General features: G+C 37.2%; 1 protein-coding gene across 1 annotated transcript in view; it reads right to left on the minus strand.

Moving 5' to 3' along the window:
- Window positions 1–15,605, minus strand: part of KMT2A (lysine methyltransferase 2A) — a 107,960-nt gene that overhangs the window by 20,922 nt on the left and 71,433 nt on the right. The window contains exons 28-31 of the mRNA XM_007936472.2: window positions 14,832–14,912; window positions 13,650–13,714; window positions 12,149–12,319; window positions 10,258–10,332 (exon numbers count right to left, since the gene is read on the minus strand). Coding sequence (XP_007934663.1) covers window positions 10,258–10,332; window positions 12,149–12,319; window positions 13,650–13,714; window positions 14,832–14,912 — 392 coding nt within the window. The remainder of the gene's footprint in view (window positions 1–10,257; window positions 10,333–12,148; window positions 12,320–13,649; window positions 13,715–14,831; window positions 14,913–15,605) is intronic.

The following is a 15,605-nucleotide window of genomic DNA, read 5'->3' on the forward strand; positions in this document are numbered from 1 at the left end:
AAGTCCCTTGTCAGGTATGTCGTTGGCAAATATTTTCCCCAATTCATAGGTCCTCTTTTCAGTCTTTGGAAGAAGTCTTTTGAAGCACGTAACAATTTAATTTTTAGAAGGTCCTATTCATCTAATTTATCTTCTGCTGTTTGTGCATCATGGATTATGATGGACAGTCTATTTTTGCCATAAATTAGGGCTCCTAAATTTGCCCCTACTTTTTCCTTGAGGAACTTTAGTTTTTAGTTTCATATTTAAGCCTTTGGTCCATCTGGAGTCGGATTTTGTTTCATTTTTCTGTAAATGGATATCCAGTTTTGCCAGCACCATTTGTTAGACACAATCTCTTTCCCATTTAATGGATTTCAGACCTTTGTCAAAAATCAGCTGACCACAGGTCAATGGATCTATTTTTGAGTTCTCGATTCTGTTCCACTAGTCTATGTGTCTGTTGTTGTACCAATACCAGGGAGTTTTGACTACTGTGGCTGTATAGTAGGTTTTGAGATCTGACAGTGTGAGACCTCCTACTTTGTTCTTCTTCAATAGCATGTTGTTATCTTAGACTTTCCATATAAAATTAGTGATTTTTTTTTTTTCCATATCATTAAAGAATGTTTATGGGATCTGGATTGGGATTGCACTGAAAATGTAGATTGCTTTGGGTAGCACTGACATTTTCACAATGTTCAATCTTCCTATCCATGAGCATGGTATGTTCTTCCACTTATGTGGATCTCTTATGGCTTCTTATAGTGGTGTTTTGTAGTTTTCTTTGTACAGGTCTTTTGTGTGTCTGTTCCCAAGTGTTTTATTTTTTTGGTAGCTACTGTAAATGGTATCAATTTCCTTATTTCTTTTTTGGCAATCTCTTTGCTGGTGTAGAGGAATCCAACTGATTTTTGGATGTCGATCTTGTATCCTGCCACTATGCTAAATCTCTCAATGAGTTCCAGTAGTTTTTTTGCTAAGTCTCTTGGGTTTTCTATGTACAGGATCATATCATCAGCAAATAGGGATAGTCTGACTTCTTCCTTTACCAATTTGGATGTCTTTGATATTCCTTTCTTGCCTTATTGCCCTAGACAGGACTTCCAATACAATGTTGAACTGAAGCGGTGACAGAGGGCATCCTTGTCTGGTTCCTGTTCGCAAGGGGAATGGTTTCAGTCTCTCTCCATTGAGAATAACGTTGGCTGTTGGTTTTGCATATATACCTCCTTTTATTATGTTGAGGAATTTCCTTTCTATTCCTATTTTGCTAAGCATCTTCATTAGGAGTGGTCGTTAGATTTCATCAAATGCCATTTCTGCATCGATTGATATGATCATGTGGTTATTTTCCTTTGTTTTATTTATGTGATGGATGATGTTGATTGTTTTTCTAATTTCGAATTGTCCTTGCATACCTAATATGAACCCCACTTGGTCATAATGTATTATTTTTTTTACATGTTGCTGCCAATATACTATTGGCTAGTAGTTTGTTGAAGATTTTTGCACCTATGTTCATAAGGGATATTGGCCTGTAGTTTTCCTTTTTAGTGATGTCTTTACTTGGTTTTAGTATGAAGGTTATGCTTGCTTCATAAAATGAATTTGGGAGGATTCCATCCTTTTCTATGTTCTAGAATAGTTTTGAGTAGGATTGGTCAGTTCTTCTCTGAACATTTTGTAGAATTTTCCTGTGAAACTGTCTGGGCCAGGACTTTTTTTGTTAGTAATTTTTTAATGACTTGTTCAATTTCTTCTTTTGTTATGGGTCTGTTCAAATTTTCCATCTCAGTCTGTATTAGTTTAGATAAGTAGTATGTTTCTAGAAATCTGTCCATTTCTTCTAGATCTTACAATTTGTTGGAGTACAGTTCTTCACAGTAACCTGATATTATCCTTTTTATTTCAGTTGGTTCTGTTGTAACATCGCCCAACTCATTTCTTATCCATATTATTTGTATTACCTCCCTCTTTTCCTTTGTTAAATTTGCCAGTGGTTTGTCAATTTTATTTATCTTTTCAAAAAACCAATTTCTAGTCTTGTTGATATTTTTCTATTTTGTTTAATTTATTTCTGCTCCAATCTTTATTATGTCTTTTCTTTTGGTGACTGCAGGCTTTTTTGATGCTCTTTTTCTAATTGTTGGAGATGATGGCTTAAGGTGTTGATTTTGGCTTTTTCTTCTTTTTTGATGTGTGCATTTATTACTATAAATTGGCCTCTGATCACTGCTTTTGCTCTGTCGCAAAGATTTTGGTACATTTTGTTTTCATTCTCGTTTGATTCAAGGAATTTTTTAATTTCATTTTTTTATTTCTTCTACTACCCAGTCATTCTTAAAGAAAGTGTTGTTCAGTTTCCATGTGTTTGCCTTTTCTGTTGATCTTTCTATTGTTGATTTCTAATTTTATAGCACTGTGATCTGAGAAGATGCTTTATAGTATTTTGATGTTTTTATATTTATTAAGGCTTGTTTTGTGACCTAACATATGGTCTATCCTGTAGAATGTTCCATGTACACTGGAAATTAATGTATATTGTGCCATTGATGATCGAAGTGCTCTGTAGATGTCTATAAGGTCAAGTTGGTGCATTGTATTGTTTAGTTCTTCTGTGTTTTGTTGAGTTTCTTTCCTTTTGTTCAATCTTGCCTCAATATTGCCACTTTTGCTCAAAATATTTTGATTGCCATTTGCTTGACATATCTTTTTCTCACCTTTGATTTTTAGTCTATTTTTGTCTTTGTCTCAAAGGTGTGTCTCTTCTAGACAGTATATTGATGCGTTATGTTTTCTTATCCATTCTGCAACTCTTTGTCTCTTCCGTGGTGCATTTAATCCATGACCTTCAGTGTAATAACTGACAAGTATGAATTTGTTGCTGTCATTTTGTTACGTGTTTTTTCATGCTGTTGCCGATTTCCTCGTTAGATATAATTTTCTGTGCTGAGCTCATTTTGTTTATGAATTGTGTGGTCATTTCCTTCATTGCTATTGTTTCAGTGTTTGCTAAATATTTGTGCTTGTCCTCTTCTTTATTGTGATGTGAAGGTTTATCATTTTTCTTTGAGGTTACTCTGTGATTTATAATTTTCTTCCCAAGTTTAGAAGAGTCCTTTTTATCTTGCAATTGTCTTGACTTCCTCACCATTTAGAAGTTTTATAACTATACTAGTTTTTTCCTTTTTGGTTTGTGGTTGTCCTCATTTGCCAATTGATGTCTCTGGTTTCCAGTTTATAGGCTCTTAAGCTTATTTTACTTTGGACATTTCCATAACTGAGTTGGCTTCTGGGTTAAGTCATCATGTGTGTTACTGGTCAGTAGTTTTTTGCTGTTGTTGGTTCTCTGTCCAAAGGACTCCTGTTAGCATCTCTTGTAAGCATGGTCTGGTTTTATCAAATTCCATTAATTTTTGCTTATCTGGAAATCTCCTAATTTTATCATCATATTTGAGGGACAGTTTTTTTGGGTATATAATTCTTGGGCATTTTTTTTCTTTCGGGGTTTTAAATATACCATACCATTGCCTTCTCGCCTGCATCATTTCTGCCAAGAAAGCAGAGCTTAGTCTTATTGGTTGCTCTTTGTAAGGAATTTTTGTTCCTCCTGTGCTACTTTCAGAATTCTTTGACTTTGGTTTTGGTGAGTTTGATGATAATATGTCTTGGTGATTTTCTTTTGGGGCTTCTCCCATTTGGGGTTCATTGGACTTCTTGACTGGACATATTCTCATCTTTCATCATATCAAGGAAATTCTCTTCCAACAAATCTTTGACAATTTCCTCTCTGGTTTTGTCTCTTCCTGTTCTGGAATTCTGATTACACGCAGGTTATTCCTCTTGATTGTATCCCACCTGAATCTTAGGCTTTCTTCATTTTGGTTTGATATATTTTCTGATTGATCCCTTTCCAAAGAATTACTGAGGTATCTGTCTTTAATCTGACTAATTCTGTCTTCCATTGATTCGATTCTACTTCTTTGCCCATTCAATGTGTTATCTATTTCTGAAAATTTAGTATTAATCTTCTGGGTTTCTATCTGTAGATTTTGTATCATTTCTAATTTTTCATTTATTTTGTCATTTTGTCCTTTTATTTTCTTCTGAACTTGTTCTAGGGTTGTTTCTGTGTTTTCCTTAATTTTGTCAGTGTTTTCCTTGATCTGTCTTTCAATCTGTTGAAGGTACCTAAATACAATTCTTTTGAATTCCGTATCAGGGAGTTCCAATGCTGCTTCTTCCTTAGGGATGTGTTCTGTGTCTATACCCTGGTCCCTTGTTTCTACTGCTTTATCTTGCTTCTTTGTGTGGCCTGTGATGGTCTGTTGTCTCTGAGACATTGTGACATTTTTGTACTTATGTTTTATTAGTGATTTTATGTTGGAGTGATTCACCCAAGTTTTGTTTTCTTTGAATGCATCTGACTAAACAGGGTACTGTGCTCCTCTATTCTCTAGTTGGCAGCACTTATGCACTTAGCATCTGTGTCCTGGTGGGTGTGATAGAGAACGAAAGTGGTACACAGATCTCTGTTACCTGTTTGTGAAGAGCAGTTAAGGGTAAGTCAGGCTCACATTGGCTGTCACGTATCGTTGGCCAGTTGGTGCAGAACCAAGTGGTGGCCTTCACTCGGTGGGGCTGCAGGAGGTGCATGTATAATTGGGTCATATGGGCATGGTTGTTGCCTCCCACTCAGTTAGACAAAAACACCTATCAAAAAACCACCAAAAAAGTAAAAGCGAGGACAAAAAACACACACTGTGTAAACACATAGGAACATCACAAAAAGGGAAAGAAAAAAAGGAAAAAAAAAAAAAAAAAAAGAGGAAAGGCAATAAATGAGACTAAATATTTAAAGAAATACTTTTAAAAGACAAAAGAAATATAAACAAAAATAGAGAAAAAAAAATCCCACAAAATCTGGGGAGACAGAAATAAGAGAAAAGAGCTAGAGTAAGGGAATAATGAGGAAAAAAAATGGGAATAATACAAAAAGAAAAACAAGGGATGGGAAGAACCACAAGAAAGAAAAAAATGGGAACCAGGGAAAGGGAAGAGAAAAAAAGCCCAAAACTAGAACCTGGGAAGGGAAAAAGAAGGAATAAAAATAAAGAGGAAAAAGGAAAAAAAGAAGAATTTTTAAAAAAGCAAATGAAAAAACAGAATAAATCTGGGGAGGGGGGTGGTGCAGGGCACACAGGCTACGTCAAGAGCACACAGACTGGGACAGAATTCTTGCCAGCCCAGAAGGTGAGTGGAGGTGAGGGATGGCCAGACCTCGGTTCAACAAGATGGTGTGGAATATAAGAGTTATAAGAGGAATATTGCACCTTTCCAGTCGTCAGTCTCCAGTATGTCCATGCTGTCTTCAGCAAGCGGAGCTTATTCTTAGGTCCCTAGAATCTGAACAAGAACGCTATCGTTTTAAATACCCAAAATATTCGCAGCTCGTAAACATTCACAATGGCCGCGCCCTCTGGACAGCCGAAAGTCCACAACTCAGTCTGTCTCCTTTGCTGTTTCTTTTTCAATAATCAGACACCAATGCAGTCATCCATGTAGCCCTTGGTGAGCAGGGCCAATTTTTAGGTTAATTCTCAGGTCCTAACACCACTTGAAAATGTTCAAACTGTCCGGGCCGTCAGGATAGCTGACACTCCGCAGCTGTGCTTATCTCCTTATTCACTGTTTTCATTCAGGTTCTTCTACTAGTTGGTATTTAATCCACTTTTGTATCCTGCTTTTCAAAGCTCAGGGCTCTAGGATTATCTTCTGTATCTGTGTCAATTGGTTTCTTTTTATTGTTGAAGAAGGTCTGTGTAGCTTGTCTGCCTATTCCACCATTTTACTGGAAGTCTCATGTTATATTCTTTAGCACAAACATCTTTTTTCTTTTTTGTGCTTCTTAGTGCAATCATTTACTTTGGCTGAGCTGTGCTCATCACACACACATTTGGTGCTACTTTTTCCATCACCACAAATACGTATTTATAATCTAGAGAGTGACTTTTCTATATTTCTTAATTCTTCTACTTTTTGGGATAATTTTTTAGAAAAGAGAAACAGCTATTGTCAAAGCCTGATTTCTATTTCATTTTGAGAATTTCTAAAGGAGATTCTTGATTTCAATGACAAGAAGAAAATCACCATTGCTATGTCTGAACCCTGGAAACTGCTGCAGCCATTTGCTATAAGCTTGAGGATGAAGCCTCACTATGGTTAGCCAAAGGGAAAGAAGGAAAGAATCTAGGTCTTTGATGACACTGCAATTTCCTGAGTCAACCAATTCTGATGCCTAGACATCTTGTTATTTAAAACGATAAATTATCTTACTGTTTAAATCAGAATTGCAGTTTTTGTAACATGAGACCAAAAGCATCTTAAGTGATAAGGTGGTAAGTACAGGGGAGAATGGTCAAAAAGGCTAAAGAGTAGGAGTGACTTTCAGCAGGACCTTGAAGGATTAATAGGAATTTATCAAGCCAAAGAGAATTTGGGAAGTATGAGTGAAAAGATGAAGGGCAGTAGGTCATTCCTGGGAAAAGCATGAACCATGGTGTGCTAACATGAATGTACATGTAATATAAGTGTACTTGGGACATGTGTTAAAAATTCTGATTTCTTAGCTCCAAGACAAGAGATTCTGATTCACATCTACAGATAACAGTTTTAGATATACTAATGGATCTGGAGCAGTAAATAGTGTAGTGTGGCTACAGAACATGGAATTCTGAGGAATGAACAAACTGGTAAGAACTGAGGCTGACCAAATAAGCTGGCGTAAAGAAGCCATAGATGGGAAATCTGGGGAAAGTAGAGCTGACTTTGCTTCTAAGCAACAATCAATCATATTGTGAGAGTTTAATATGGTGGCAAACACACTACACTATTGCCATGAGTATGGCACCTATAGGTGCTCAATAAATATTAACTAATAATGACTATTTAAGGATTAAAGATTTTATTCCATAATTAGTAGGTAATAGTAGAAGCTTCTGTGGTACCTCTGGCAACATTAAGGATATACTAGAAGGAGAAGAGATGGGGGACTTGGATCAGTTACAGAAAATTAAAGCTGAGAGAATAACAAGAACTGAGGAAAGAGAGAAAGAGAAGACAGGAATGTGACTAGTGCTTTTGGGGTAGAATCCACAGTAGTGACTAATCGGTTATGAATGATGAAGGGCAGGATGTCAAGATTCACTTGATATATTTTTTTTAACCTGAGCAATGAGTCATGGTAGAATGTAATTAAGGGTTGAAAATAAAGATTTGTGAATCATCAGTGTGTAATATGAGAACATGGGGATGGCTGAATATGCCTAGGGACTGAGCAGAGTAAGAAGGGTAGAACTCAGAAGAACACTAACATTTTTTTCTTATTTGTCACCTGTTCTTTTAAAAACTGACCAGTTTTTTTTTTTTTTCCTTTAAATCTGTAAAAGTAATTGTGGTAGTTAAATTTATGTGTCAACTTGTCTGGGCCTGGTTGAGTGGCTGGGTGGCTGGATGTAGTTAGTATTCCCCATGATAAGACTGGTAATCAACTCCATGGTGGAATCTACTGTAAGCAGCTGTCCTAGGGATGTGGTCTGCTTCCTGTATATAAGGAGAAGCCTTGGGGAATGGTCACTAGCTTATGGCATGCTTGAACTCTGAATGTAGCCATGTTGTTGTTCAGCAGCCTGCCATGCTCTGCCGACCTTGGGACTTTCAATAGACTTGAATTAATGATCTGCCGTGTGGTTTGGTAACATTGGGACTGTGCTATTTTATTTGTCAACTTTGGCCTTGTTAGCCTCGGCAGCCAGTAGCTGCCTGAGTAAAGAGATCCCCCTAGCTTCACTGGGCCAGAAGCAAGGGCAGAGCTAAAGCCCAAGGTCGAGGGGCTTTCACACAGTTCAAAGAGTCTGGCACTTTGAACTCGGACTTCTAGCCTCCCAAACTGTAAGAGAATAAACTCCTGTTGTTAAGGCCAACCCATTTGTGGTATATTCTTGTGGGAACGGCACTAGAACCAGAACAGTTAATACATAACGCAACTTGATGCACTGCTGCAAAGTCGGATCTGACTCACAGCGGCCCCTTCCTTGGGTTTCCAAGGCAGTATCACTACAGAAGTAGATTGCCCAACCTTCCTTCCGAGGAGTGGCTGGTGGGTTTGAACCATCAGCCTTCTGGTTAGCAGTCAAATGCCTTAGGTGGATGCCACCAGAGCTCCTAAAAGTAATACATAGTCATGGCAATAAAATGAAATAGTTTTGAGAAGTAAAAGTTGCCTATTCTAGGAGCTCTGGTAGCATAGTGCCTAAGGCACTTGACTGCTATCCAGAAGGCTGGTGGTTTAAACCCACTAGCCACTCCTCGGAAAGAAGGTTGGGCAATCTACTTCCGTAGTGATACTGCCTCGGAAACCCAAGGAGGGGTTGCTATGAGTTGGGTCTGACTCGACGGCACATAACAACAACAACATTCTAAGTCCCCAGATCCCACCACTATATTATATAACCACTACAATGTACATGATATAAAAGTAGCTAAAGGAGTCATGACCATACTAGATAGATAGCATTATAATTTGTTTTTTCACTTAGTATAATTTGGACATCTTATCAAATTCCCCAACTGATGGGGGTATTGGTTGCTTCCAGTTTTTTGCTACTACAATATTTGTTCTTATACATTTTTATGACTTTGGCAAGACCACCCATATGATAAATTCCTAGAAGTATAACTGTTGGATGGGAGGGCATGTGATTTGAACATTTTGATGGCTATTGCTTCATTTCTCCCTGAAAAATCAGATTAATAATTTATATATCCATCATTAATGTGAGAGCCCCTCTCTGCTACTTTAGTGATTATCTCTAAATTCTAAATTTTTTAAAATCAAGGTAGAAAATTTGTATCATTGTTTTAACTTGCATTTTTAAAATTATGAATGAGATTGAGTATCTCAACATATATTACTGGTCATTTGTATTCTGGGGGGATAAACTACTGGTTGGTTCTTCACTCTTTTTTTTGAATTTAACTTCTGAAAAACATGTAACAATATAGGAAAATACAGAGGCTGTTATAACAGTCACACACGTACCTGCCACTTAATATGAAGAAATGTTAATATCTGTAATATACACTTCAAAAATGCCCCCTCTGTTCCCTCTAAAAAGAAAAACATTCTAGATAAAGTTAAATTCCTCTAAGTATGGATTCCTTTCCTTCCACAGAAATAATGTAAAGAAAAGGAGGGAGGTGTAGATAAGATGTGGAAAAAAAACAAAGTTAATGGATGGCTTCTACTTTAGATTAATTAGAATCTTTAATGGTCACTCAAAATGACTATATTAATGATATGTTTTATACTGCCTAAGTTTAACTTGAAGTCTAATAATAATAATGAGAAACTGTTTCAACTTCAAAAAGAAGGTATAATAAAACCACAGTGAGCTACTACTTCATAGCTAATAGGATATCTATAATCAATAAAGACTGATAATACCAAATATTAACTAGGATCAGAAAAACTGGAACCCTTGTAAGTTGCTGGTGGGAATGTAAAATGGTGCAGCCATTTTGGAAAACAGTCAATTCCTTAAAAAGTTAAACACTGAGTTAACATATGACCCAACAATTCCACTCCTAGGTATATTCCCAAGAAATGAGAATAAATGTTCACACAAAAATTTGTAAATGAATCCTATTAGCAGTATTACTCATAAGAGCCCAACAGTGGAAATAACCTAAACATTCTTCAACCAATGAATGGATACACAACAATGGTATACCCATACAATGGAATGTTATTTGGCAATAAAAAGGAATGATGTATAGATGCGTGTTAATCATGGAGGAACCTTGAAAGCATTATAATACTACATGAAGGAAGTCAGTCACAAAAAGCTACAGATTTTATGATTGCATTTATATGAGATGTTCAGAATAGGCAAATCCATATAGACAGAAAGATTAGTGGTTGCCAGGGCCTGTTAACAGGTATAGGGTTTCTTTTTCGGTTGATGAAAATGTTCTGGAATTATATAGTGCTCATGGTTGTGGCTGTACAACTCTGAACACTAAAAACCACTGAATTGTGTTCTTTAAGTGGGTGAACTACATATGGTATATAAATTATCTCTCATGAAATCTGTTAAAATTTTTTTTTTTTTGTTTTAGAAAAGTTGATTCATTGTAGAATCAGCTCTTTGGCTTAGATCAACAAGCTACAAGAATATTCTGAAGTGAGAGTAAAATAATAGCTCCAGCTATTACCTGCAAATGAGAGTTGCTTTAGGCGGGCATTTGATCGAGCTTCCTGGACTTTATCTGTCAATGACTTCCAGGCATCTGTAAGGAAATTGTAGGCCAGAAATATTCAAACATTTCTCAGTACCAATGGCCTGCACAAGTACTGTGCTTAGAATCCCACACTATGAAGAAAGACCCTGCTAGTGAGGTTTTTTGTTGTTTATCTTATACCTTTAATGACATCAATTCAGTACGTAAGAAAGCAGCTGGAAAGGTGCACTACCCAGCAGGGCTTTTATCTGCTGGGGAGGATTTGGATGCACCCAGTCCTGAAACATGAATCATCTTTGACTCTTTCCTCTCCTTCATGCCCCAAATCCACGCCATTGCCAAGTCTCTCCATGCTTCTTTCTTTTCTTTTCCCACTGCAAATGGGCTTTATTACTTGACATTTCTATGTAGCAATAATATTCTCGTTAGTGATCCCTTGCCATCTAAAATCAAACCCATTGCCATCAAGTTGATTCTAAGTCACAGCAACCCTATTGGACAGAGTAGAACTGCCCTACAGGGTTTCCAAGGCTATAAATCATGAAGCAGCTGACTGTCACATTTTTCTCCCATGTAGTGGATGGTAGGTTAGAACCACCAACCTTTTGGTTAGCAACTGAGCACTTTAACCACTGTACCACCAGGCTCCTTTTTGCCCCCTACTGACTCCAGTTTAATCTAACTTATATGGAGCTACCACATTAAGCTATTGAAATTCTGTTTTTTCTACTCTCTAAATCTTTTAAAGGCCCTCCAAAACCTGTGCCCAATCCCTCTTCCTAATTTTTTCTTTCAATACTACCTGATAGGGATTTCAATGTCATCCTCCCCCCGAATACCACTCTAAACCCACCAGATGCAATCACATCCTTTTTTGCTCACATCCTTTCTTCTTAGAAACTCTGGTGGCATAGTGCCTAAGGCATTTGACTGCTAACCAGAAGGTTGGTGGTTCAAACTCACCACCCACTCCTTGGAAGGAAGACTGGGCAATGTACTTCCGTAGAGATATTGCTTCAGAAACCCAAGGAGGGGTCACTATGAGTCAGATAAAACTCGACAGCAGTGAGTTTTTCTTCTTAGAAAGTCCTCCTCATTCCTCTTTGCCTAACCCAAATTCTATTTCCTCTTTTAATATTTAGCATCTTCGTTTTTTTTGATAACTTGAACTCAGCCACAGTGATCTTTCTTTCCTCTGAATTGCTCTAGAGCTTACTGTCTAGAGAACATTCACTAGTCCTTTAACAGCTGATGAGCAATTACATGCTTGGATACAAAAATAAATAAGAAAATAAAACTGAAGCCCTTATGGAAAGTTTACTATTGAGTGAGACATAAAAGTAAGCATTTACAAAACAAATTTTAAGCTATAAAGGAGGAACATATCAGAGTCTAAAGGAGCAGAAAGGAGGGAGTGGGAATGCTTATCATCCTTAGAAGGTCAGAGAAGAGTCTGAGCTGACTTTTGAAGGATGGGCTGCAGTTCTTCAGGTGGCTGAAGGTAAGGAGAGCATTCCAGACAGAAGGAATACCATGTGTGAAGGTATACAAGTGAAAAAATGGCATTTAAGGTGCATAACGAAGTATTAAAAGACAAGGCTGGAGAGATAAGCAGAGATCTCATGTGTCATGCAAAGGTGTGTGCAATTTTAAAAATATCGTGTGTATCATTAACTTTTCACATAAATTATGGACGATTTCCTCAACAAGACTAACTTCTCAAGGGTAAGAAAAACGTATAATGGTTCTAAAAGCATCACCCACAGCACCTAGCACAAATCTGCTCACATAAATGGTTTGCAGAATATAGATCTAGTTGAAACAGGGCCTGAGCTCGTGAGTCAACCTAATTTAACCCACTCACCTTCAATACTTTCGGCACAGATCTGAAATCCATCATCACTTGAAATTTCAAACACAAGTCCTTTTTTTGGCTTTTTCTCAGCAATACTCTCCTTCCGTTTTTGTTCTTGCTGGAGCCAAAGCATCAGTGGGGAACTGAAATTACTTTCTTCTTCTTCCACTGTTTTAGGTTCTATGAGGAAGAAAAAGACAAAGTGGTTGCAGTAACAAATGTTTACTGAACACCAACTCTATGTAAAGCACTTTCCATACATTATTTCTAACACTAACAATGTTCCATAGTTGGGATTATTATTCTCATTTTATAAATAACAAAACTCAGGCACAAAAGGGTGGAGCAGCTTGTCCTACGTCATAGCTGCTGTTGTTGTTAGGGGCCATCAAGTCAGTTCTGGCTCATAGAGACCCTATGTAACAGAGCAGAACTATTCCCTTGGGTTTCCTTGGCTGTAATGTTTATGGAAATAGACATCCAGGCCTTTTTCCCAAAACCCACTAGGTGGGGTGGGTTCAAATGGTCAACCTTTTTGGTTAGCATCTAAGCACATAATGGTATGTGCCACCAAGAACCAAACTGGAATTGTTTTGTTTTTTATGAAGTTATGCTGTCTCTGGTAGAGTTTCTATTTCTGGTATGATAATTTCATAGTTTTTCAATTATTGCCCCAATTAGGATAAAAACCAAAAAATAGTAATAGATACTACATATGAAGCACTTATTATATATGAAGTACTTTTCTAGGAATGTCACATGTATTAACTCATTTAAACCTCACAACAAACCAATGAGGCAGATTTTATTATTATCTCCATTTTAACTGTGTGAACAATGAGGCAGAGCAATGTTAAGTAACTAGACCAAGTTCATAGAGCTGGTAAGTAGGGTGCCAACCCACCTGGCTCCAGAGTCTGGATTATCAATCACCAGCCCTCACTGCCTTCTTTTATGAGATGTATCGATCTTTGAAGAATTAGCAACTCAGTAGAATGTGAGAACATCCTAAATCATGCCTAAGTGTTTTCTCTATCTGGTTCTTTTTTTTTTTGGGAAATTCTCTGTATGGAATCCACGGCTCTCTGATCATTAACTAGTTGTACGCTGATCAAATTCACTGGGATAGAAAATGCTATAGAGCTGTATCTGGTATTGTAAACAAAATATGACTATCTTACAAAATAAAAATCTTTGCTGGTTTCCTACAGTGACACCTAATGGATGAAATCAGATCATAACTAGCTACTTAAATCTCATTGCTATTAGAGCAAGTAATGCAGAAGAGTATTTTTAGGTTTCAGTTTTGTGTCCTTTAGATAATAGATAATCACAGATAATGTAGTGGAAGGGCACCGAACCAAGAGATAGGTGCTTCAAGTTTTAATTTACAACTTTGGCAAATCTGTTAACTTTGAAGCTTAGATTTTTTTTTAGAAAAATATTTTTCCAGAAAATCAGGAGGAAAAGTAGATGATGATACTGTCCTTTCAGGTTTGAAAGGACATACCTGTATTCTCCTGTTCACTTGTTGGATTTTGTGTCGTCTGAATCTCTGGAAGGACAGCCACTTGCCTAGATGAAAAGAAAATCACGTGTGAGCTAGTAGCATCATACTAGCATTACATGTGAGCATGAAACATCAGCTAGTTCTTTAATTCTAGAACAATGGTGTTACTGTTGTTATGTGCTGTGGAGTCGGACCTGACTTATAGAGACCCCTCCTTGAGTTTCTGAGGCAGTATCACTAGGGAAGCAGATTGCCCCATCTTCTTTCTGAGGAGTGGCTGGTAGGTTTGAACTGCCAGCCTTCTGGTTAGCAGTCAAGTGCCTTAGGCACTATGGTACCAGAGCAATGGTGTTAGTTATATAAAACTCCTAGAGAATGAACCAGATGTGCTTTCCATAGGACCACTGAATGAACGCCACTACCACCAAAATACTGTACACAGCACACGGTGATCTTTTATAAGATTCCTTCACAGACATCAAGTTTCTGCTTGGAAGTTATAGACTGAGTCCTTAAAATTCTCCTTATACTCTTAGTTTAGGGGGTAAAAAAAAAGGCTCTTGTCAGAAATAGATCTGGAGTTACTTAAATAAGTAAGCTGGTTTATCTAAAAAGAAAAGTAAGCTGCGTGAGCTAGTAAATCACCACGAATTTTTACTTTTTAAAATTAAACATATCCTGGAAACAATCCAAATGTTTATTAGTAGGGAACTGGCTAAACAAATTATTGTAGATCCATATATTAGAATCAGAGGCAGCCATTAAAAAACACCAAAGTGCATCTATAGTTACTGGCACATAAAGAGTTACACAATATAACATGTTACATGAAAAAAAAAAAAAAAAAAGGCAAGTTCAGAACAGCATGTACAGTATTCCTTTTATGTAAAAAAAGATATATGAATATTCACATACACACAAATATACGTATGTATAGAAATGTCTGCATGGATAAACAAATGATTAATGGCTACCTCTAGGCAATAGATTAGAGGGGTGGGCAGGACAAACAGGGAACCATTACCCATTCTCCTGAATAATTCTATGCTATGATTTTTTTTTAATAACCATGTATTACTTGCACTATATAAAAAAAAAGACAATGAACAAAAATTGATACAAATCAAAAATGAGGTAGACAGATTAAGGGCTTAACCTTAGAGAAGTAATTTCTAAGCTTACTTTGCAGGCGGTTCACACTCCGTTTGTGATGACTGTTCCACATTAGCTGTATCCTGCTGCTCGGCCTCTGCTCCCGGAGTCCTGGAACAGAATTATTTGTGCCTTTTCAAGAAAAAAACCCAGTGACTATGTACCAAATTAAATATAGAAGGCAGTCTAAAGACATGACCTATCAGGATCTGAGAAAATATTTAAGAAGGCAAAACTAACATATGTTGATACAAGTTAGAATAGTGCTTAGGCACAGAAGCTGCCTGGGCTGCTAGAAATGTTTAATATCTTGATCTGAGTGGTGGCTACATGGGTGCATATATAGGTAAAAACTCACTTGTATACTGTATGTATGTTATACTTTATTGACAAAATGTTTCTAAAGAACTCCATCAGTCTGCTTCAAGTGCCCTTGCCCTCCAGACAGAAATAATCATTCCCACGTATCCTAAATGTTGTTGTTGTTATGTGCGATCGAGTTGGACTGGACTCATAGTGACCCCTCCTTGGGTTTCTGAGGTGGTATCTCTATGGAAGTAGATTTCCCCACCTTCCTTCCGAGGAGTGGTTGGTGGGTTTGAACCGCCAGTCTTCTGGTTAGTAGTCAAGTGCCTTAGGCACTATGCTACCAGAGCTCCTATCCTAAATCTTAGCAAAACAAACAAACAAACAAAAAAAACACCAGGAGCAAATGGCACTGTTTCAAATCAGAGCAAAGAATAGAAATATGGTTCTAGCCAAGAAGACAAAATGACTATGATGGAACTGAATTTTTCTGTATAC

The sequence above is a fragment of the Orycteropus afer genome, unplaced genomic scaffold (assembly GCF_000298275.1).
Source record: "Orycteropus afer afer isolate SDZICR_OR568_19922 unplaced genomic scaffold, OryAfe1.0 scaffold00036, whole genome shotgun sequence".
In the NCBI taxonomy this organism is placed as follows: domain Eukaryota; kingdom Metazoa; phylum Chordata; class Mammalia; order Tubulidentata; family Orycteropodidae; genus Orycteropus; species Orycteropus afer.